The sequence below is a fragment of the Oreochromis niloticus genome, linkage group LG9 (assembly GCF_001858045.2).
Source record: "Oreochromis niloticus isolate F11D_XX linkage group LG9, O_niloticus_UMD_NMBU, whole genome shotgun sequence".
NCBI classification, from domain to species: domain Eukaryota; kingdom Metazoa; phylum Chordata; class Actinopteri; order Cichliformes; family Cichlidae; genus Oreochromis; species Oreochromis niloticus.
In genome coordinates this window covers 11,811,522-11,834,457 of record NC_031974.2, presented here as the reverse complement: position 1 = coordinate 11,834,457, position 22,936 = coordinate 11,811,522, and the positions used below count along the sequence as shown (strand labels likewise).

General features: G+C 40.4%; 1 protein-coding gene across 2 annotated transcripts in view; it reads left to right on the top strand.

Moving 5' to 3' along the window:
- The window catches only part of sh3kbp1 (SH3-domain kinase binding protein 1), a 59,944-nt gene that overhangs the window by 3,859 nt on the left and 33,149 nt on the right, over nt 1-22,936 (top strand). For both annotated transcript variants that reach the window (XM_025910348.1, XM_005449077.4), the window contains exons 2-3: nt 6,509-6,666; nt 21,317-21,431. In XM_025910348.1, coding sequence (XP_025766133.1) covers nt 6,509-6,666; nt 21,317-21,431 — 273 coding nt within the window. The remainder of the gene's footprint in view (nt 1-6,508; nt 6,667-21,316; nt 21,432-22,936) is intronic.

Genomic DNA, 22,936 nt, shown 5'->3' with positions numbered 1-22,936 from the left:
AGACTGTATATAAAAGATAGCGCTTCTGTCGCTACTGTCGATATGGTTACTGCTGTCGATATGGTCGCTACTGTCGATATGATCACTATTGTCTGTTTGTTGAATTATTGTGGTTTAACTAAGATGCAGATAGATAAATAGTCACTTGTTGGATGTTTGTAAATGATTAAACCTCTGATAAAAACTGCACACGGTTTACAAGGAACTTTAGATCGATCGCAATCGACACTGCATTATCTCCACTATCTCCGCTAAAGTGATGCTCGCTGGCCCAGGTTGCATGTGTGTTTTCCCCTTATAGCTGACAGGTTATCTGGATAAGAAAAACATGTGCTGTTTATTTGCAGTTCATGCTCAGCGCTGTTTTCAGAGACAGACATCGGAAATTTTGGAAAAAGCAATGTTTCTCGTGAGTCATTGTTTGACTGCTTTGTGTGGAGGTCTACATCTTTGGCTAGCTTTTCACTTGCTGTGTCACATTTTTGCATTTGAGAGTGCAGTCCTAAGGTTTAGGTAATGCTGGCATCTTATTTAGTAAGGTGTACCTATATACTCTCTATATAAGTCGCATGTTAGTATTTCTCTTATTGAAAAAAACTGGAATCCAGACATCATCGCTGAGAGGTCCAGTACTGCAGTTCATAGTAGGAGAAGTGACTTGTAGCAGATGCCTAGTTGTCTGGTAGAAAGCTAGCTGTCACGCAGAGCTACCATGCAGCTAATAACAACAACTTTAAGGTTCAATATTGGTGAGACATAAAACAGTAGTTCTTGCAGTGGGAAATAGCCGATCCAGTCCAAAAGTGTTTCTCTAAATGTGCTTTTTAACACTCTTAATGTGGAAGTCTATGGCTATTTACAAACTGGTCTCAAGTGGCTATTAGGGGAACTGCAGTTGTTGTCACTGATAAACATGGGCCGCTTAATGCCATGTAATACATTGCTGCAAAAACAGCAGCAGTGTTATCTTTTATCATCGCTCTCATGAGCCATCAGACGAGCTCCCTTTATTGCCCTCTTGGCTCGTTAGTTTTCTTTTCCCAGTTAAGCAAAAAGCATGCATTGTTTCTAGAAAAGTGACAAAGGAAATCTAGATAAAGCCCTATTTTTGACACAATGATTCAAGTTCATATTCTGACTTCCTGCTTTTGAGGCATATCAAATTCATCTTTAGAAAAACATACATGTGCATTATAATTCCCAAATTGTATAGCTGCACCAACACAAGCAAAAGAATCTAACAAAGTTAGGTGTAATCTATGTGCGTGTGGTATTACCAAGGAATTTTTATCTTAATATGTTATCTTCACAAGTCATTGCCAACATTTGAAACATGTCCTTGCTATCTCAATCCTCCTCAAATCTCAGCGTGTCATCCAGTTCTGGTAGACTCCAGAGGTCAAACGAGGTGACTCCTAATGGGCTCTGTAACTAAAATACCCCCTGCAGCTGCCTGTATTCTTTTGGTTTTAGTGTTTTGGTGTTTACATATCTAAATACCCAAACCAATGATGTGTTACTCTAATGGGAATAAACAGTAGATTTGCTGGGTCCTTTTAGTGCCACGGATTTAGCACAGAGGGCGGTGCGTAAAGGATGTGTTTGTGGTACTGAAGGAACGTGCGATCCAGAGCAACAGTGTGGTTTCTTGATGGGTTTCTTAATAGAGTTTGCACAATAATAAGGAATAAACATTATTAGACTGTGAGTGACAACTGGAACAATATATTTAATTTAGTGAATTTCCCTATTACGCCTTTTTAACTCATCTCTCTCTTTCCTTTTTCACTCTTTCCTGTGCTAGTCCGTCAACAGGCCTAGTTCAGGATCACTTCTACAAGTTCTGACTGGCCTAACTGGTGATCAGGACCTAAGCTATTTCAGACCTTGAACTTCCTCAACAAAACAAAGTATATATATGCATGCAAGCAAAATGGTGAAATTGTGTGAACAACACAGAAAGGCATAGCCAAAGATGAAAAACTGATGAAATAAAAGACAGAAAAAGGGAATAAAAGGATGTTGGGTAAGGCACTTCTCTCTGATTGTGATCTGTGTGTGTGTGTGTATAAGTGTGTGTACGTGAGAGTAAAAATATCTTCTTCCCCCTTTCTTTTTTATGCGCTTAAAAAATAAAGTACAAGAGCCGAACATGGGATCACGAGGTAGGCCGTAACAGTGGAGCGTAATCAAGACACAACCACACAAAGACCAACCTGTAGTAAAAAAAGAAGGAAAGAAGGCAAACCACCAACAACAAACAACTACACACACACACACACAGAAGAGGGGGGATTATAAATGGATAATGTTTAGGGAGTGAGGAGTGGGATAATTAATGTATCGTTAAGCACTCAGCTTTTGTATAAACAAGACAAAGGGAGCCGAAGACAAAACCCGCCACAGCCACAGCCTGTTTACCCTGCCGCCATCTGGCAAGTGAAACACAAGTATCCGCTGCCGAAACACCAGACTTCGGAGCGGTTTCTATCCCCGTGCTTTCAGACTGCTGAATTCACCTCCCACACTTCAATACGGAAATAATCTTTTTTTTTTTAACAACTTAATTAATAATTAAGTTATCTTTATTTTCATCTGTGTGTAGCAAATCAAAAATGTCTTATACAATCTATCTTTGCGTAAAGATCATTAAAGAAATCTTGAACTTGAATCTGCTTCTTTTGCTGCTACATCAAGGCTTTTTTGCACTGTAGTACATTCAGATTTTCTTTGTTATTCAAAATGGCGCCCCTTAGATTGCTCAGTCATGGAGTGTTTCCTTCCTTCAATAATATGCGTACGTATTTAATTTTATCAAGTTAAAGTTGTTTTCGTTTCAACACGGTGGGGACTCTTCAAATTGATCGATCAAATCCCAGCAGATAACTTCCTCTAGCTCTCTGTGTACGCAGGGATGTCAGTGTGCAGGTATACAGCTGCATGAATTGGACTTAACTGAGTTAAGCCCTGTACGCGGGACTGAGTGATCTCCTTTGCACCTCAGCTGCTGTCGTGCAGTTTTCTGTGTGCCACAGATAATCAATCTAGGCTGTTTGCTTTGTAAGCTCATATCTCCACTGGAGGACTCCGCTCTTCCTCCATAGCTTCACATGTGACGGCTCATCCTCGGAGCCCATTTGGCATTAACATTGTGTCACTTTTAACTTGCACCCGTCTTTGCACTCGGTGATGTGCAGAGCCACAAGCTGTCGTCCTCTTCAGCGGGGCTTGGTGGGTGTACTGCAGTGCGTTGCCCTGTTCTGCCACTCAGTTCTACTGTAATGCAGTTTGCAAGATAACTGCCATGAGCTATCAACTCACAGAGCACACTTGTCCTTACTGAACAACCTGCCACTTCCCCACAAACATTACAGCTGAGATCAGTAAAAATACTCGTACCCGTGCCACGTCGCTGTCTCAGCTGCGACTAATCTGTAGAGCTACCTCAAGCCAGAATCATATCCCCCCATCTGAGCAGCAGACCAACTTGGACTACAGTCGTCTGTTGTGTCTCGTGGATGCCTTCCTCCTTCCTCTCCCGATTGAAACTCTCAGTCACACCCTGACCTTCCACTCAGCACAGCTGCTGTCAAAAAAAGTGTCTTATTTGGCCTGGTGTAAACCTTTTATGCATTTAATGCTATACATATATATATATATATATATATATATGTATGTGTGAAAGAGGTTGTGGGGGGGCAGCACTTCTGAGTCATAGCAACCCCCTTATACTCTTGTTCCCATGGTTACCGAACCCCTGAAACTCCCCTATTGCATCCCCTTAGTTTGCTGCCTACACGGTTTAGCCCTCGGCAGCCGGTGCGTGTGTGTGGGTAAGTGTGTGTAGAGAGCTGGCCTTAATAAGCAAAATGTGATATGACACATAAGTGCATTTTTTACAAGTATTAACAGCTGCACAGGCAGTCACAAGATGTTTCTGAGTGTGTGAAAATGTGAGGCAGTGTGGTTTGAGGAAACTAACAGTGTGTGTTTTTTTTTTTTATGTTACTGTTTCAAAGTTAATGATCTCAGAGAATTGGGTAAAAAATATTTCGCCATATTACAGTCTTCAGTACGACATGCATTTCTACTTACTTATTTTTGTCTTTATTGACATCTGAGTGCTTCCTGTCAGTGCACAGCACAGGCATTTTTTTTCAAGATTTTTTTAATGGGGTGGTGAGAACAAAAAGCCTCAAAAACCTCAAACAAAACCCTTCAGTGGATATGCATTACAAGGATGTAACATTATAGCACTGAAGTATAAGACTCATCAAGGTAATGTAGGTTATACGATTCAGTCATGTTTAATTCTGTGTGGTAGAACTTCCTGTGTTGTGTCAATGTGAATAAAGTAAAGCTTACTTGTAAAGCACTTTTGATAGACACCAAGAGAAAAAAACAAACAAACAATAAAACAAATAATTTTTTTGAATCAGTTTTTAATAACTTATCTGACTCAATGAAACAAAGAGATGAGAATAATTTGTATTAGAGTTTGGCCCCAAAGGCCCGTTCTCTGCGTATGTTTTAAAATGAGTACGATACACCAGCAGTAACCTCTGCTCCGAAGACGGAAGGGATCAGCTGAAAGAGTAGGCCAATAAAAGCTCTGAGATATACTGAGGTCCTTACCATTCAAAGCGTTAAAGGTTAAAGCAATAGGTTTAAAAGTAACTCTAAAACTGACAGGAAGCTGATGAAGATCGCTCCGATCTTAAAATCTTACGGATCTTAGGTTTCGTTTTTGTTTTATTTTATTTATCTTATATTCTGTTGCTTTACATTGTTATGATATGTTATATTTTAACTTTTTTGTTTTATTGTGAAGCACTGTTTGATTTTTTCCTGTGGGAGTTGCCATATAGATAAGTTTTACTTACTTACTTAGATTTTAGATTTTGTCCAATTAGCACAAGAGGTTTGGTAGGACACAGTTTTGTGTGAGGTTGCAGGAATTTTTTTCTCCACCTCCCTCTTGCTCAAATTAAAACACCCCCACTGACTCAAAGGGAATAATTACTCTCTTTGAGTTACTTTTGAGTCATCTGCAGGAGGGTTCATCTGAAGTGTTTACGGGACACCGAGCAGAAGTGTGCGGGAACTTTTTGACCATTTTTATACCCACAAGGAAGAACTTGCAAGCCAAAGTGAAAGTCTAAAAAAAGTGAAGAACACTAACTTAAAGTGTGTGTGTGTGTCTTTTTTCTGCCTCACTTGTGGCTATTGTGGCTGGGTGGGTCATGCTGACTTTTTACTCGCCACTCCTTTTGGGAAATAAGTAGTCTCAGCTTTCGGCCATTTTTACATGACTCATTTTAAACAATTAGTGAGTATAGACATAAAAACAGATATTAGCTGCCTTGAACAGCCAGTGTCCTGATTGCAATGGGGATATCTATTTTGGGGCACTAGACCTAATCAGCCTACATATTCATCTGTGTGGGGGTTTGTTTGTGAGTGTGAAGCTGTAGATTGCTCTCCTTTTGGTGTATGCATGCTGAAGGAGTCGCAGGAAACAAGACATTGTGCATTAAAATGATTTAACAAGATCTTGCGAGGCAAAACACCAAACTGTTGTCTTGTAAGATGTTTTTTTTATGTTTGCATCTTGGTTTCCATTCGTCTTAGCTTTTCATGTGTAGACCAATGATTTTTGGTTATAGTAGCTTACAGCGTAATGTGCCACTGACTTTTACTGTTTCAACATTACTTTAGGCCACAAGCTGTCTCTTATAGTAATTTCTATGTGTAAAATCACTCTTTCTATCCAATTCCTGATTTCCCAAGACCTCTCCAACGAAGAAGGAGAGTGGAAAGCTACACTGACCCATAGAACGTGCAGATAGGTTGAAATTAGCCAAAAGTGTTCTTTAAAATGCTCAAATGTGGCGTCTTTGCAAAAAGCTATTTCAGCATATGTAAAAACTGAATATGCAACGTTTTCTGCACTTTGAAAATGTGTTTACGGAGAAATACTGCTGCGTTTTCAGTTTGTGGCATCGCTATGTGGTAAGCCACTTACATGCATTGTGCGAGTGAGAGCGCTTTATATTTTTTATTCCGGCTTTTATGTTTCTGACAGTGAGTAGATAGTGACAGATGTGTTCGACATTTCCTGAATAAATTGTGTTTGTTTGTGAGGTATTTGTGGCGAGGACAGGTGGCCCGCACAAACAGTTTGTGTTGGCAGAAAAGCAGCGACTGGCAAAGGAAAGGATGATAAAGGAGATAAACAATGCAGGTTTTTAAAATGCAAAAGCAGCTCGATTTGCATTCGGTGTTTCAGATGCACACACACACACTTTGGTTTGTTAACAAGTAAATGCTACAGGACACCTTTAATTAGCGAGTGCCTTTTTTGGAGTCAAATTCAAAATTTGTGTTCTGCTTTCACTTTCAATTAATTAAAAAAACCTTGATAATCATCCAAATCAATTATAGAACAGTGCGGTGTCTCTGCAGTGTGATTTGATCTTCAGCTCTCTCTTTTGCCCTCTACACACAGTGGAAGCCGTGGTGGAGTTTGACTATGAGGCTCAGCAGGACGATGAGTTGAGCCTGACGGCGGGTGACATCATCGTGAACATACGGCGGGATGAAGGAGGATGGTGGGAAGGCGAGCTGGGTGGACGCAGGGGGCTGTTCCCCGATAACTTTGTCAGGGTGAGTAACTGCAAACAATCCCCGCCACCTAAATTTCTTCCCTCATCCTTAAAAACTTTGGAAACCCACATGAGACCCTCCACCAATAGCAGCAGAGCAGACATGTAGCTGTGGCTGGTTTTGGGTGTTTGTTTCTGTTGCTATTTTTGGGCAGACGAATACACACTTGACATCTGACGGTTCTGCAACATTATACCGTTTTTGAAGTGAGGTAATCTAAAATTAGACGTAAGTTTAGATCAAGCTAAGAAATAAGATAGAGTGTGTGGTTAGAATTTGGTTCTACCTTATATTTAGAAAACAATAATATTGGTTTCACATACAAAATACCGAGTGATGACAGATGAATGGGAAAACCAGCAGAAAATGTCTCAACAAAGGCTTTTCGGGATGGCGGTAGAGTGCAGATCTGCACAGCGTATGAGTCACATCATTTTTTATACTCACCATCAAACCATTCAGCTAACACTCATTCTTACCACGGAAGCGGAAGCAGTGAAATAAATTTAATTTATCCCCAGACTGAATGTCAAAAAATATCACGCAGGGAGTGTCTGTTGTTTGGATTAAACCAGTAAACTTTTGCAACTGTTCTGTAATTCCAAAGTCTTACTTCACAGATTGCGTTGTTATCTGCAACAAACAATGCAATCAGAAAAGCAGAGGAAGTAATAAAGTAACGTACATCAAAATCTCTCACAGCTGACACTTTGAATCTATATCATTTCACAGAGTCGTCATCTTCATTCATCTTCATCTAATATATTCACTTCCATTCAGGTGTTTACAAGCACACATTTCAGTCTTGTGATATTTGCCTCTGAGCTCAAGTGGCCTCAGTAAGCGTTGGCTTCACTCAGTGTTTGGAGAAATTTGAATGGCCTCAAAGTCATTGTCCACTTGGGTTTGTAGGCTTTCTCTCAAGATGTTCACGATGATATATGGCCTCCTCTGGCTTCTGCGCTTGGATTGCACAAATGTCCAGATCTGTTGTTAGGAAATTCTCTCCATTCCTTGAATCCCTCCAGCCTGCAGGTGTGCAGTGGTCATTGGTTGTTACTGCCTCAGATGAACCAGCATGTCTCAGGCGTATTCAGCAGGAGGCATATTAGGATTAAATTCTGGCCAGGGAATGACTGTGCTAATCTGGTACTGTGTGGGTAGGCATGTCCTGCTGAAACAACAGGAATGTGAGGTTGGAGGACCAGTCATTTTCACCAAGAATGATTGGGTCTGGGAATGTGCTCTGATGGGCAATCATGCCAGCATCCAGCATGCTTCAGTTTTCTTCAGTCAGTCGTAGTGTGGTGGCAGTGATAACAATGTTGTGCATGCAGTGTTTTGTGGTTATGGTAAATTTAAAGAGAGTTCCTTTGTGTTTGGCAAACAATTACCAATCTCCCCCCATTGATTAGAACTAATTAACTGGAGTTGTCTAAGAGATTAAAATGATCTCCAAAAGTTGATTCTGTTCATCTGGACGTAGCGTTTTGTGGGAGAAATGTTTCGTCACTCATCCAAGTGACTTCTTCAGTCTCAGCTGACTGCAGGTTTCCCCAATCTTATAAACAGTACATTTGCATAATGACTGAAACCAGCGCACTGAAGGAACAATGGGCTGGGATTAAAGATTAAAATGATGTACTGAGAAATGGATTTAAAACAAAGTAACAGTAAAACTGGTCAGTCGTTTACTCTTATTGGGAGTTAAAATCATTAGTTAACGAATGAATTAGACTTTTATTTTAAAAGTTATTTAAAAATAGTTTAAAAAGTTACTGAAGTTACTTACTAAAAAGTTACTCTCTTATTGTCTGATTGATGACAAGCAGCTGATATGTTAGACACAGGTCAGCCACTAGCAGCAGAGCTTCCAGGTCTACCCAACAACCACAATGGGGTCTGAGAGGGTAGTTGAAAATGGCAAGCTGTGCGTATGATTCAGTGTAGCGTGGCCACAGAGGTCAGGTTTCACTGTTACAAATGTCTTCAGACCTCACCAGGTTGGAAGTGAGACAGTTTATTGGATATCACACAGTTCCCCCTGGCGCAACAAATCAAATAAATTCAAGTATCTCAAAAATGTGAATGTCAGGTTTTCATTTATGATGGTAAATCTTTCTGTTTTGCAACCATTGCTCGGATGAAACAAGGCAGCTGAAGATATTGCTTTGGACAGTTCTCACTGTCTGGAAAAACAAATATTTGTCAGAAAATTTTTAGGTCATCTGTTTTTTCTTCAGTGGAAAATGTGCCTGTGAGCCAGCTTCTGCTCCGAGGTCTTCTACTTTGAGTTTGTTGGCTCGGTGATCGAAATAGATCACACACAGTTGTAGGTATAAGATTCAGGAATGAGGAAATTCTCACAAAAAGTTTCTGGTGTGTAAAATAGTCAGTGTGTGGTGACAATAAGAAGGAAGTACTTTGCTCACAGTCTCATGAGAGGAAGTAGAAAAGTGCTACAAACCAAGGGTAACAGGACTCAGTAAAGAAGTGCATCTATTGTCAGGCTGTTCTCTGTGCAGCCAGGCTTCATTTGTGCTGACTGAACGTCAGCGCTCGCATTCACTGTCAGAGAGCCGGACAATGGGCCTCCAGAGGCTTCACGTGGATGTTGTGTGTGTGTGTGTGTGTGTGTGTGTGTGTGTGTGTGTGTTTGAGAGTGTGACAGAGTGAGGCTGTGAGTAATCCAGTAATACCAAACTGGTCTGTCACAAGACTGCAGTTATGGGAATCAGTGACTCTAAGCTTTGCCGTGTGGAGGAATGTTTGTGTGTGTGTGTGAAGATCTGTGTGTAGGAAGTGGAGGATGTGGACACACAGGTTTAAGAGCGGTGACAGGAAGTAATTGTATGCACGCGTCATTGCGGCTGACAACAACCGGGAAAGATAACTCACTGTAATCCTGATTTTTGCATTTTTCAGCTGTGGATGTTTTTGTCTGGGTCGGCTCGGGCTAACAAACTCTATATTCTGAAACTTGTTAATGGAGTTGAGTACTTTCGCAGGGCAACCCTTTCTATAAATGTCATGACATATTTAGCAGGCGTGTGATGTTTTTGTCACAGGTTACATCATTAATAAGCTGCTCAATCAAAAAGCTGTGCAGCTACTGTATATCTTAGATTACACATTCAGTTTACAGTTTACTGACCTGTTAGCACAAAGGTGCTCAGTTTACTTTAAAAAAATGCCTCTAAGTAGTAGTTTCGCTTTGCTAATTAGATAATATTAATAATAATGACACAGTAGCATTTTCTTTTTAGATTTATCTTCTTTTTGCAGCAGCCTTTTCCCTCCAAGAAAACAAGTAGCTGATTTCCTCATCATCAACATCCTCACAGACTCTTAGCAGAGGTGGAGGACATCCTGTTTATGGGAAATGCTGTAGCCGTGTGACCTCTGTTCATTGGACAGGCACATATTGAAAATCAGTATCACATGCTCTGATATGACATGAAAGGCTTTGGGAGTGAAAGTGAATGCTTGTTTTTACAGCATTTACTTTAGACAGCCAAGACATTTACGCCCATACTTTTATTAATAAAATGAACATTGCATGTGTTTAGGCTATGCATGGCACGATTATTGATTACTCTACTGCTCAGTCAGAAAAAACATGAAGATACTGTCCTGTGAAACACTAAGAGCATCCTTATTGCTTCGATAGGAATTAAAAGCCATGTGCTGCTGTTCAAATGCATTTGAATAATTGATCATCAACTAGGTGACCACCTATGGAGAACTCAAGTGTGTGTTCACACAATGCTACCAGGGGTGAACATCCCAGAAGTGTCACCCCAAGGTCAGACCTTGGGGTCAGATCAATGCTCAGTGTGTTTGACCAGCTGTCAAGCACAGTGGTGGACGGGTACAGGATATGCAAACCCTACAGTCATTGAGTCGACCATGAACTCCTCTGTATACCAAAGTATTCTAGAGTCAAATGTGAGGCCATCTGTCCAACAGCTAAGGTGGCATGCTTCAAGTCAAGTCAAACTTTATTCCTATAGCACATTTAAAAGCGTACATCAAAGTGCTTCGCAATAAAACCGCAATGCGGCAGAACAAGGAAAAAATAGTACAGTTACAATTAAAATTACCTTACATGGTGTAGTGCAGGCCGAATGAAAGTCAAACTAATTTGCTTCAAAAGCTAAGTTGAACAGGTGTGTTTTTAAGCGTGATTTGAACAATTGAATTGATTCCGATGTACGGATATTAACTGAGAGATTATTCCAGAGTCTAGGCTAGGGGCGGCAATGGCAAAAGCACGGTCACCTCTGGTTTTTAAACGAGACCTTGGTTGCATTAGGAGCAGTTGGCTGGAGGATTTTAGTGTTCTCTTTGTGTTGTACAGATCAAGGAGATCAGTTAGGTAGGTAGGGGCCAGGTTATTTACAATTTTAAAAGTGAGCAGAAGGATTTTGAAATCAATGCGATATTTGACGGGAAGCCAGTGTAAGTTAGCGAGGATAGGGGTGATGTGCTCATACCTTCTAGTGCCGGTTAAGAGTCGTGCTGTCACATTTTTTGGACTAATTGCAGTCGCTTGACTTATATCCTCAGCACAATAAAGTGTTCTTAAGGTTAAGGGGGTTTCAGATATTTCTGAAGTGACTATTTCATTCTGACCTGTGGACACAGTTGTGAAATAAGGACAGAGTGTATAAAGCAAGGGAAAATAGAATTTTGCACCACTCTTCTGCTTCTCATTTCACAATAATTTTACAAGCTCCAGCTCTGTTTCCCCATTCCTCGCCTCCCTCCTCTGTACATCAGACTGTTCTGAAGACCCACTAAGCAGCGGGTGCTTCAGTGCATTGTTTTGTATTATCTGTGAAGAGAAAAGGTCAGAGGTCTGGTGATAAGGGACACACACAGCAGTGTTGAGCATTCAAGCACTTCAGGGTAAAACACATAGCTGCCGTAAGGCTTTTAAACATTACCAACTAACACACGCAAACACAGTAGTGTACATTGTGCAGGTGTTTCCTGTTCAGATATGATGAATCACGCTCTCTTCCTCTTTTCAGATGGATTTCCTTTTTCTCTGGGTTACCTCCATATCCCCCCAGGACAAAATTGCAGTCGCGCATGAATGGAGTCATAAAAAAAGACAAACAGGAGAGTTAGCTTTTTCTAGGATTTCCATCTCCAAACATAATGATTATCTAAACAACGACCCTGAATTAAAAAAAAAGACATTTTCTATTTTTGTTTAATCCCTTTATAGCATTTCATGAAGCTGCTAGTAGCTCTGCCTCTCCCTCCTTTCACATATATACCAAATAGAAGCTGTAGGCTAAAGAATGCCTGCTGTGGGTTTTTGCGTAGGTTGGCTTATGCAGTGTCTCCAGCCTAAGTGTTTTATTTTCATCAGTCAGTCTATGGACACTTGTGTCTGTGTACACATGTTTCTGAATGAATATGTGTGAGGTTTTTTTTTTTCCTGCAGGACACATAATCTTTAAAATCAGAGGAGAAGGCTGCAGCGCCTGCCTGCAGAATCAATATCTTTTTAAGTGGGTCTACATTAACACTGCATTAGCCTACTTAACAAATGGCAATGTGTTGGCAGTGACTAACACTTTTTTTATTCCAGTGTTTTTAATTTGGTAGTGAGCCACCATAATTCTCTTATTTCATTTTAAACATTCTTCGTTGCTAACTAGGTGTGCTAGCTCAGTGACTGACGTTAGGCTAGGTGCGATCATGACTGAATGATCACAGCTGATGAAACCAGGAATTCTATCCAAAATACATCTACTTCACATGGAATTAAAGCTCCTTTTGCAGGGCTAAGCTGAGTGATTTGACAAATTATGCAATGTTAACAACTGACTACTACTACAACTACGATAGAATATCATTGCATATAAATAACGCGGTGCTTTCTCCATTGTGGTAAAGTCAAATGATTCTAACTACAGTGTGGCATTTCATTCAGTTTATATGGCTCTTGTGCAATAAGGAAACTTTTTCTTATTTTTATATTGCATAGATTATCCAAATTAAGCTCTGATAAAAATTTACCCAGGAAACCACAGTGTTATCTCCAAGGTCAAATTTGGTTGGAGTATGACAGCAAAAATTGATGTTGATGAAAAGGAGACCAAGAAATATTGATCACATTGTTACGATGATTGATTAACAAGCAATTTGGTCATTAAATTGTCATTAGAAGACAGCCACACTATGTCTTCTCCATATACATGGACTGGTGTTACATTCATCTTTTACTGTTTACTATAAGCCATTACAATAATTCCATCTGTCTGTCTTTTATCTGGAAATGCTGTCTCGTTTGTTTGCTGTTGAACTTAACAGAAAAATCAATATCCTCACATGGACACCAAAAACAAGGCAATCGCTGGGCTGAAATAAGTTCAGGACTGCATTCTACCCTATTTATTGTATAACAAAAGGGTTAAATGTTGAAAGCACTATATTCAGTTCACTTTTACTCATATAGTACCAAATCACAACAGCAGTCACCTCAAGGCGCTTTATATTATAAGGTAAAGACCACAGAGAAAACCCCACAACAGTCAAATAACCCCCTTTGCAAGCACTTGGTGACACTCGGGGAAAAAAAAACCCACTCCTGCTTGTCACCAGACAATAATGCACTTAGTGGAGACGTCTTGCATCACTTGTTGATAGTCACATGATTACATTACATATAGAGTAAAAGATAGATGGAGGTAGTGTGATGTCAGTGATTGGTTTTAGAAGCCCCTTTTTGATTAGTGTTTTCATCCCCCAAAAAAGTGAGGGAGACTGTGAGACCACATACAAACTTGCTTTCAGCCAAGGAGAATTTTTAATAACAATAATTATTCCACATTCATTTATGGCCAAAAATGAGTGATCGAGATTGTAAATTTAGCAGGAAAGTGTTTACAGAGGTCAAAACAGAAAGACATTTTCCCGTAGACACAGCCATCGTCACCTGGTGGTCTTCAGAATGCAGGTTTAAGACACTTGTGTGTTTTAGTGTTTTATATTGTCTATGATCTATGACAACTGGGAGAAAAATAACCACTCTAACGCTTTAGCATGCGCATTGGTTGTGTATTGTACCATGAAGAAAATTTGCAAGTGCTTAGGAAAAGAGAAAATACAAACGATAAGTTAAGTGAAAAAGTAAAATGAAAGAAAGATTTAAGAAAGAAAATATTTAAGATGTCTTTGAACATTTCTTTCTTCTTATTATTATAAAGCTGTGATGTGAAATGCTCACTCTGTAGTTCAGTTGAATCAGAAACAGACACCAGAGCAGGAAGTCTGAGGTTTAAGAGCTGCTCCTGAGTTGAATTGCTTATTTATAAAAGGATAATATGAAACAAGTCGATGGACGTTCAAGGAATATGTTGAGCTGACAGTGCACTTATCATAGACAGTATAAAAGATGGATGTAGCCACCATGATGCTACCCACTAGTTTTGGACTTGACATTTTGAAGCTTGAAAGTTACGTGGATGAAAGGTGGCTGTGCTAACTTATCAGCTGAACTGTACTGAAACTGTAGGGGTGCCTCACTGAAACACAAACTTCTTGGATGGTTTGTACGACACAGAAGGACGTGATATTAGTTGGATAATCAAGAATTCAAAATAGGTTCAACAGCATTAACACACAGTGAAGAGGTTCAGTCAAAGTTATTAAAGTTAAAGATATGAAAAAAGTCGATATTTGTGAATATTTGATATGGAAAAAAAATCTTTATTTAAACACCTTGAGTTCCTATAACTATAAATGCATATATATATTTAACTTTTGCTGTCTGGAGAACAGTTTTTGTTCAGTACTTCACTTTTTAATTAGCCATTTCCTGTTTAAAGAGAAGCACACAAGCCGCACGCCACTTTTTAATTGGCCTCTAAGCTATGGGGATCCAGAGTCTTTTCTCTGCTGAGTGCTAGATAGTGTTTTATAGTTGGAAAACCAAGACAGAAATCTTCACCACCATTTTCCGTCCCCATCCTATTTAACTCCTAAAATGTCTCTTTTTTTGCCTCAGATAAGCTTCAGCTGTTGTCGAGGAAACATCTTCTCATGTTGATATTTTTGGATCTCAGAGGCTCATTAAGGCTTTCACGCCAAACCAGGCAACACACACCCAGATTGTGTCTGAGAGGTTGGACTGAGTCAGTGTACCCGGGCCCGTCTGCTTCGCTGAGCTGCGTTCGCCACAGGCCAGCGCTTATGAAACAGTGTCATGATGAATGTGGTGGAGAGATGTGAACCATTGCGTCTAGTTTCCCAGGATCGCAGTGGTTACTGCATCTCCCCGTTTGCTGTCTCCTCGTCAGCCTGCTTGTTGATTTTTTTGTCAGTCGGCGTATTGGTCTGCTCGCCTCTCTTCAGCTTATCTGATTAGTTTCGCGTGCTGTCTTGTGATTTGTTATGAGAGTGAAAGTCACAGGGGAAGAAGGGGGGGCGTCGTGTTCTGTTTGTGTGTCTGCGCAAGTGCAGGTAAACAGTCAGGGTCACCTGGTTCCTGACAGCTAAAATACTTCTGCTCACAGCAACACACACACACAGACATACATACATATATATACATATATAGACTTTTAGTACCTCCTTTATTCTAAAGGGGTCTCCACAGCAGGTCACACCACATGTTCGATTTGGCAGACCCTGACTGCCCTTCTTGATGCTACCACAGTAAGAAATATGTCTCCTCCACCTTAGTATGAAACTGGTAATAGTTCACTGTGTCAGCCTATGGTGACAGTGAAAAAGTGAAAAAGCATCATAGTATTATATTTAAATGGCTTTTATTTACTTAGGCAGATTCCAGTTTCTTGTGACACTGCATTTGTCAGTACATTACATTAATCATTCAATGTTCAAAGTGGAATCTTTGCAAGTGAAGAGTTGTGAACCTTGTACCACAAATTGCAGGATGTAGCACCCAAAATGCAGACACTGAAGGTGGATAGATTTAACAGAAGGCAAGGTGTCCATAAGCAGTCGCCATAAGTCCATAAGCAAAGAGACAGATATCCAAAAGGCAACTTATTAAATCCCAAAGAGCACTGAGGAAACATGGGGAGACACACAGGGAGGATTCACAGCCACTGTGAGAAAGACTGAAAGGAAGAGAGCACTTTATACACAAGAGTTTGAGTGCAGGAGAGTAATGGTATGCAGCTGAACCTAATTTGGGCAACGGGACAGAGGAGGAAGTAAAACTAAATGCAAGAGGCGAGTGACAAATAACTACTAAAGTAAACCAGGAAATAGATACCAACTAAAACCAGGAAATGAAGAGACGTGAATGAACTTAAGAGGGGGGAGGACTGAGGCAGTGAAAGCATAGAATACCAGTGAACAAATGAAAATCAACCATAAACAATAAATACAACTTAGCACCAAGAAACCATGAAGCATCTACAAGTGTGTAAAAAAAAAAGAAGAAAAAGTGTGGGGGTTTTTTTTCAGTATTTTTTGTTTCTAAACTTTGAGACTTGTTCAAAGTCACTTGGTGTTCGCTCGCTCTGTGGTATAGTATCACTTCCTGTTCCTGCTCAAACACAGTGGTGTTTCTGAGTAGCTTTTCTGCTTAGCAATTTAATTTAAATCTTTTGATACATCCCTTTTTCATAGTATAATCTTAACGTGCTTCATCTGAATCACCCTTTCTGTGTACTCACTACCTAATTTATAGCCAAAGTATTCACTCACTGTCTCTTTACTGTTTCGCTAGCTTAGCTTAGCTCGTAGCCGACTCGTTAGCACCATGGCTACTTCACCTGTCCCTCCTGCACTTTCCTGCTCATTGTGTCAGATGTTTAGTTACTCCTCGGCCTCCTTTAGCAGTAATGATACCTGTAATAAATGTAGCATATTTGCAGCTCTGGAGGCCAGGATTACTGAATTGGAGACTCGGCTTCGCACCCTTCATTCACCCGTAGCTAGCCAGGCCCCTGTAGCTGGTGCAGCCGAAGATAGCGTAGGCCCCGCTAGCTGTTCCCCGGCAGACCCCAAGCAGCTGGGGAAAGAGGGCGGCTGGGTGACGGTGAGGAGGAAGCATAGTCTTAAACTGAAGCCCCAGGTACACCACCAACCTGTTCATGTGTCTAACCGTTTTTCCCCACTCGGCGACACACCCGCCGGGGGTCAAACTCTGGTAATTGGTGATTCTGTTCTCAGACATGTGAAGCTAGAGACACCGGCAACCATAGTCAATTGTCTTCCAGGGGCCAGAGCAGGCGACATTGAAGGAAATTTAAAACTGCTGGCTAAGGGTAAACGTAAATACAGTAAGATCATAATTCACGTCGGCAGTAATGACACCCGGTTACGCCAATCGGAGGTCACTAAAATCAATATTGAATCGGTGTGTAACTTTGCCAAAACAATGTCGGACTCTGTAGTTTTCTCTGGTCCCCTCCCCAATCAGACCAGGAGTGACATGTTTAGCCGCATGTTCTCCTTAAATTGCTGGCTGTCTGAGTGGTGTCCCAGAAACGATGTGGGCTTCATAGATAATTGGCAAACCTTCTGGAGGAAACCTGGTCTTGTTAGGAGAGACGGCATCCATCCCACTTTGGATGGAGCAGCTCTCATTTCTAGAAATATGGACAAATTCATTAAACCCCCCAAAATATGACTATCCAGAGTTGGGACCAGGAAGCAGAGTTGCAGTCTTACACGCCTCTCTGCAGCTTCTCTCCTCCTGCTACCCCCCCAAAAACCCATCTCCATTGAGACTGTGTCAGCTCCCAAAAAGACAAAAAACAAACTAAAAACCAGCAATAAACAACTTAAACATAAAAAATCACAAAGAAAGAACAATACAGTATCCACATCTGAACCAAAGAGTAAAACAGTGAAATGTGGATTATTAAATATTAGGTCTCTCTCCTCCAAGTCTCTGTTAGTACATGACTTAATAATTGATCAACAAATCGATTTACTCTGCCTTACAGAAACCTGGTTGCAGCAGGATGAGTATGTTAGTTTAAATGAATCAACACCCCCGAGTCATTCTAACTACCAGAAATCCCGAAGCACAGGCCGAGGGGGCGGTGTGGCAGCAATTTTTCACACCAGCCTATTAATTAACGAAAGACCAAGACAGACTTTTAATTCATTTGAAAGCCTGATGCTTAGCCTCGTCCACCCCAGCTGTAAAACTCAGAAACCAGTCTTACTTGTTATCATCTATCGTCCACCTGGGCCTTACACAGAGTTTCTCTCTGATTTCTCAGACTTTTTATCTGATTTAGTGCTCAGCTCAGATAAAATAATTATTGTGGGTGATTTTAACATCCATGTAGATGCTAAAAATGACAGCCTCAACATCGCATTTAATCTGTTATTAGACTCAATTGGCTTCTCTCAAAATGTAAAAGAACCCACCCACCACTTTAATCACACTCTAGATCTTGTTTTAACATATGGCATAGAAACTGAACATTTAACAGTGTTTCCTGAAAACCCTCTGCTGTCTGATCATTTCCTGATAACATTTACATTTACAATAATTGATTACACAGCAGTGGAGAGTAGACTTTATCACAGTAGATGTCTTTCTGAAAGTGCTGTAACTAAGTTTAAGAATATAATCCACCCACTGTTATCATCTTCAATGCCCTGTACCAACATAGAGCAGAGCAGCTATCTGAACGCTACTCCAACAGAGGTCGATTATCTTGTTAATAATTTTACCTCCTCACTACGTACGACTCTGGATACTGTAGCTCCTGTGAAAACTAAGGCCTCAAATCCGAAGTACCTGACTCCGTGGTATAACTCTCAAACACGTAGCCTAAAGCAGATAACTCGTAAGCTGGAGAGGAAATGGCGTGTCACAAATTTAGAGGATCATCATTTAGCCTGGAGAAATAGTTTGCTGCTTTATAAGAAAGCCCTCCGCAAAGCCAGAACATCTTACTATTCGTCACTGATTGAAGAAAATAAGAACAACCCCAGGTTTCTCTTCAGCACTGTAGCCAGGCTGACAAAAAGTCAGAGCTCTACTGAGCCAACCATCCCTTTAACGTTAACTAGTAATGACTTCATGAACTTCTTCACAAATAAAATTTTTATCATTAGAGAAAAAATTACCAATAATCATCCCACAGATGTAATATTATCTACAGCTACTCTTAGTACCATCAATGTTAAGTTAGACTCTTTTTCTCCAATTGATCTTTCTGAGTTAACTTCAATAATTAATTCCTCCAAACCATCAACGTGTCTTTTAGACCCCATTCCTACAAAACTGCTCAAAGAAGTCCTGCCATTAATTAATTCTTCGATCTTAAATATGATCAACCTATCTCTAATAATCGGCTATGTACCACAGGCCTTCAAGGTGGCTGTAGTTAAACCTTTACTTAAAAAGCCATCTCTAGACCCAGCTGTCTTAGCTAATTATAGGCCAATCTCCAACCTTCCTTTCATATCAAAAATCCTTGAAAGAGTAGTTGTCAAACAGCTAACTGATCATCTGCAGAGGAATGGCTTATTTGAAGCATTTCAGTCAGGTTTCAGAGCTCATCACAGCACAGAAACAGCTTTAGTGAAGGTTACAAATGATCTTCTTATGGCCTCTGACAGTGGACTCATCTCTGTGCTTGTCCTGCTAGACCTCAGTGCTGCGTTCGATACTGTTGACCATAATATCCTATTAGAGCGATTAGAACATGCTGTAGGTATTACAGGTACTGCACTGCAGTGGTTTGTATCATATCTATCTAATAGACTCCAGTTTGTACATGTAAATGGAGAGTCCTCTTCAGACACTAAGGTCAATTATGGTGTTCCACAGGGTTCAGTGCTAGGACCAATTCTATTTACTTTATACATGCTTCCCCTAGGCAACATCATTAGAAGACATAGCATAAATTTTCACTGCTATGCAGATGACACGCAGCTCTATCTATCCATGAAGCCAGGTAACACACACCAATTAGTTAAACTGCAGGAATGTCTTAAAGACATAAAGACCTGGATGGCCGCTAACTTTCTGCTTCTTAATTCAGATAAAACTGAGGTTATTGTACTCGGCCCTGAAAATCTTAGAAATATGGTATCTAAGCAGATTCTTACTCTGGATGGCATTACCTTGGCCTCCAGTAACACTGTGAGAAACCTTGGAGTCATTTTTGACCAGGACATGTCCTTCAATGCACATATTAAACAAATATGTAAGACTGCTTTCTTCCATTTGCGCAACATCTCTAAAATTAGAAATATCCTGTCTCAGAGTGATGCTGAAAAACTAGTTCATGCATTTATTACTTCCAGGCTGGACTACTGTAATTCACTATTATCAGGAAGTCCTAAAAACTCGCTGAGAAGCCTTCAGCTAATCCAAAATGCTGCAGCAAGAGTCCTGACAGGGACTAGAAAGAGAGAGCATATTTCTCCTGTTTTGGCTTCCCTTCATTGGCTTCCTGTTAAATCCAGAATTGAATTCAAAATCCTGCTCCTCACATACAAGGTCTTAAATAATCAGGCCCCATCTTATCTTAATGACCTTGTAGTACCATATCACCCTATTAGAGCACTTCGCTCTTGCACTGCAGGCCTACTTGTTGTTCCTAGAGTATTTAAAAGTAGAATGGGAGGCAGAGCCTTCAGTTTTCAGGCCCCTCTTCTGTGGAACCAACTTCCAGTTTGGATTCGGGAGACAGACACTATCTCTACTTTCAAGATTAGGCTTAAAACTTTCCTTTTTGCTAAAGCATATAGTTAGGGCTGGACCAGGTGACCCTGAATCCTCCCTTAGTTATGCTGCAATAGACGTAGGCTGCCGGGGATTCCCATGATGCATTGAGTTTTTCCCTTCCAGTCACCTTTCTCACTCACTATGTGCTAATAGACCTCTCTGCATCGAATCATATCTGTTATTAATCTCTGTCTCTCTTCCACAGCATGTCTTTCATCCTGTTTTCCTTCTTTCACCCCAACCGGTCGCAGCAGATGGCCGCCCCTCCCTGAGCCTGGTTCTGCCGGAGGTTTCTTCCTGTTAAAAGGGAGTTTTTCCTTCCCACTGTCGCCAAAGTGCTTGCTCATAGGGGGTCATATGATTGTTGGGTTTTTCTCTGTATTTATTATTGTGCTATCTACTGTACAATATAAAGCGCCTTGAGGCGACTTTTGTTGTGATTTGGCGCTATATAAATAAAATTGAATTGAATTGAATTGAATTGAATCTAATATAATTCGAGCCCATTTCTCTGTTGAGCACCACAGCGGTAAATCGTGTCTCGTGATGATGATTCAGCCCATAATTTATCCCATAAAACTATCAAATGCCCAAAGACGTGAATGACTGCACATGACATCACTGTTTATGCTGTTTTTCTTTCCGTTTGAGTGAAGTGCCACTCTGAAATAAGTAAAAATACAAATCTATAATAAATTTGACATTTACACTGAATCACAAGCATTTTTACTTGAGTCAGACTAGGTTGCATCATATTAAGCAAAATTATTGTTGAGAAATGGGATTACTTTTTCTTTTTTGGCAGTGAAAATCTGTAATTCTGTTTTTAAAAAAAGCTGGCATTTAGACAAAGATGCTTTAATACTGTCATTTATTAAATCCTGGCTAGTCTTATTTTTACTGTATATGTCTCTGTAACCTAGATTTCTCTAACCTGTGCTCCTCTTTCTATAGGAGATAAAGAAGGAGGGGAAGAGGGATGGAGGACAGGCAAGCACAATCAGACCTGACCTCGCCAACGGCAGTGCTAGCCCCGTGCTGGACTCCACCGTACGACCAGGCAGGAAAGGTACTCGGCTCTGCCTCCTACATTCATACACTGTGGTCATTCAGTAGCTTTAAGGCTTCAGGCCTAAATATAGATCCTGTTAATGTGAGGAAGGATTTGGGTCAAGCACTGCTGAACATGCATACACATACTAGACAGTCACTATATGCTCCAGGGTAGTATCTGTGCATCTATATTGGAGTCACTGGATAGGTAATTAGCCTATTAGTGTCATGGATGGATTACTTTGTTTGGCAGTCAATTAAATTTTTAGTGATTTGCAAATTAGACTAAAGGAGCAAATTCATGGCAAAGGAATATAAAAACATGCATCAAGAAATTGTTATACTCTGGAGTTCCGTTCATAAGATGGAGCCAAAAGATGCAGGATAAAGGGAGGCAGGTAAACGTTTTGACAGAATTACATGAACGAACGAACAAAAGGCACTGGTGTGCACAAGCAGGATTATCCAAACAGAATTCCAAACAAGGCCAGGTGTCAGAGAAAAAAAATCCAAATTCAGGCAATTAGTCCAGGCACGAGAAAGCTGACAGAAGACACACAGACAGACAAGGAAGGTGGTGGATAAACTCAACAAACTAACAAACAACAAGGAGATCAGGAGGGCTGTAAATACAGAAAACTAAGTGAACACAGGTGAAGCTAATGAGAGTGAAGCTGGATATACTGAGTGTAAGAAAATAACAAAGAGGGGAAGTAAGACAGCAGGGATACACAGGACATAATTCTTTAAAATAAGATGGAAAGTAAGCGTAAGCATCACACAAAAACCACAGTGATAATGGTGATAACCAAAACTAAAGGACACTATTGTAAGAAATGACCACAAGAAAACAGTATGAGCAAAAAAAATAATCTCAAACTCACGCTGAGTCAAAACAGCTTGAAGATGACTTCAAAGAGGCAAAGTAGAGACAAAGAGATATAAAAGACCTTAAAAAGTTGCCAAACAACTGCAACAAGACAATGAGGGAAGGAGAAGAAGAAGAAGAAGATGTAAAGCATAAACATAATCGCATACACAGCACGACCACACAATTTCAGTCTGGGTGTTTTCGTCCTATTAAGGAGGAGTGTGATACAAATAGCAGCTTTTAAAACATTTTTTTTTTATCAGGTTAACAATTGACATTACTCCAAGAACCAGTGGTTTAAATTTAATACATGGTTGTACACATTCGATTAATATGCTCCTCTTGTTTTGCTTGAATTCCACATCCCTTCTTTATAATCACTATCTATTGAACCAGCCTCTGTAAATACTGCACAGGCTACACATTGAAATATAAGGTGAAGAAGACTGACACCTTGTGGACAAAAGAGAAGGTGCAGGGTCATGTCTTAATGCCTCAGCTGCTGTAGGATGAGTCAAGAGTAATGAGCAGGGTAATGAGTGTAAGGCAAACAACTGCAAGGCCAATATGAAGTGCTTGGTGTCAGTAATGGTTAGGCTGCCCTCTAGCTAAAAGGTCAAAGGTCGCCATGAAAGGCTTCAGCCATGATG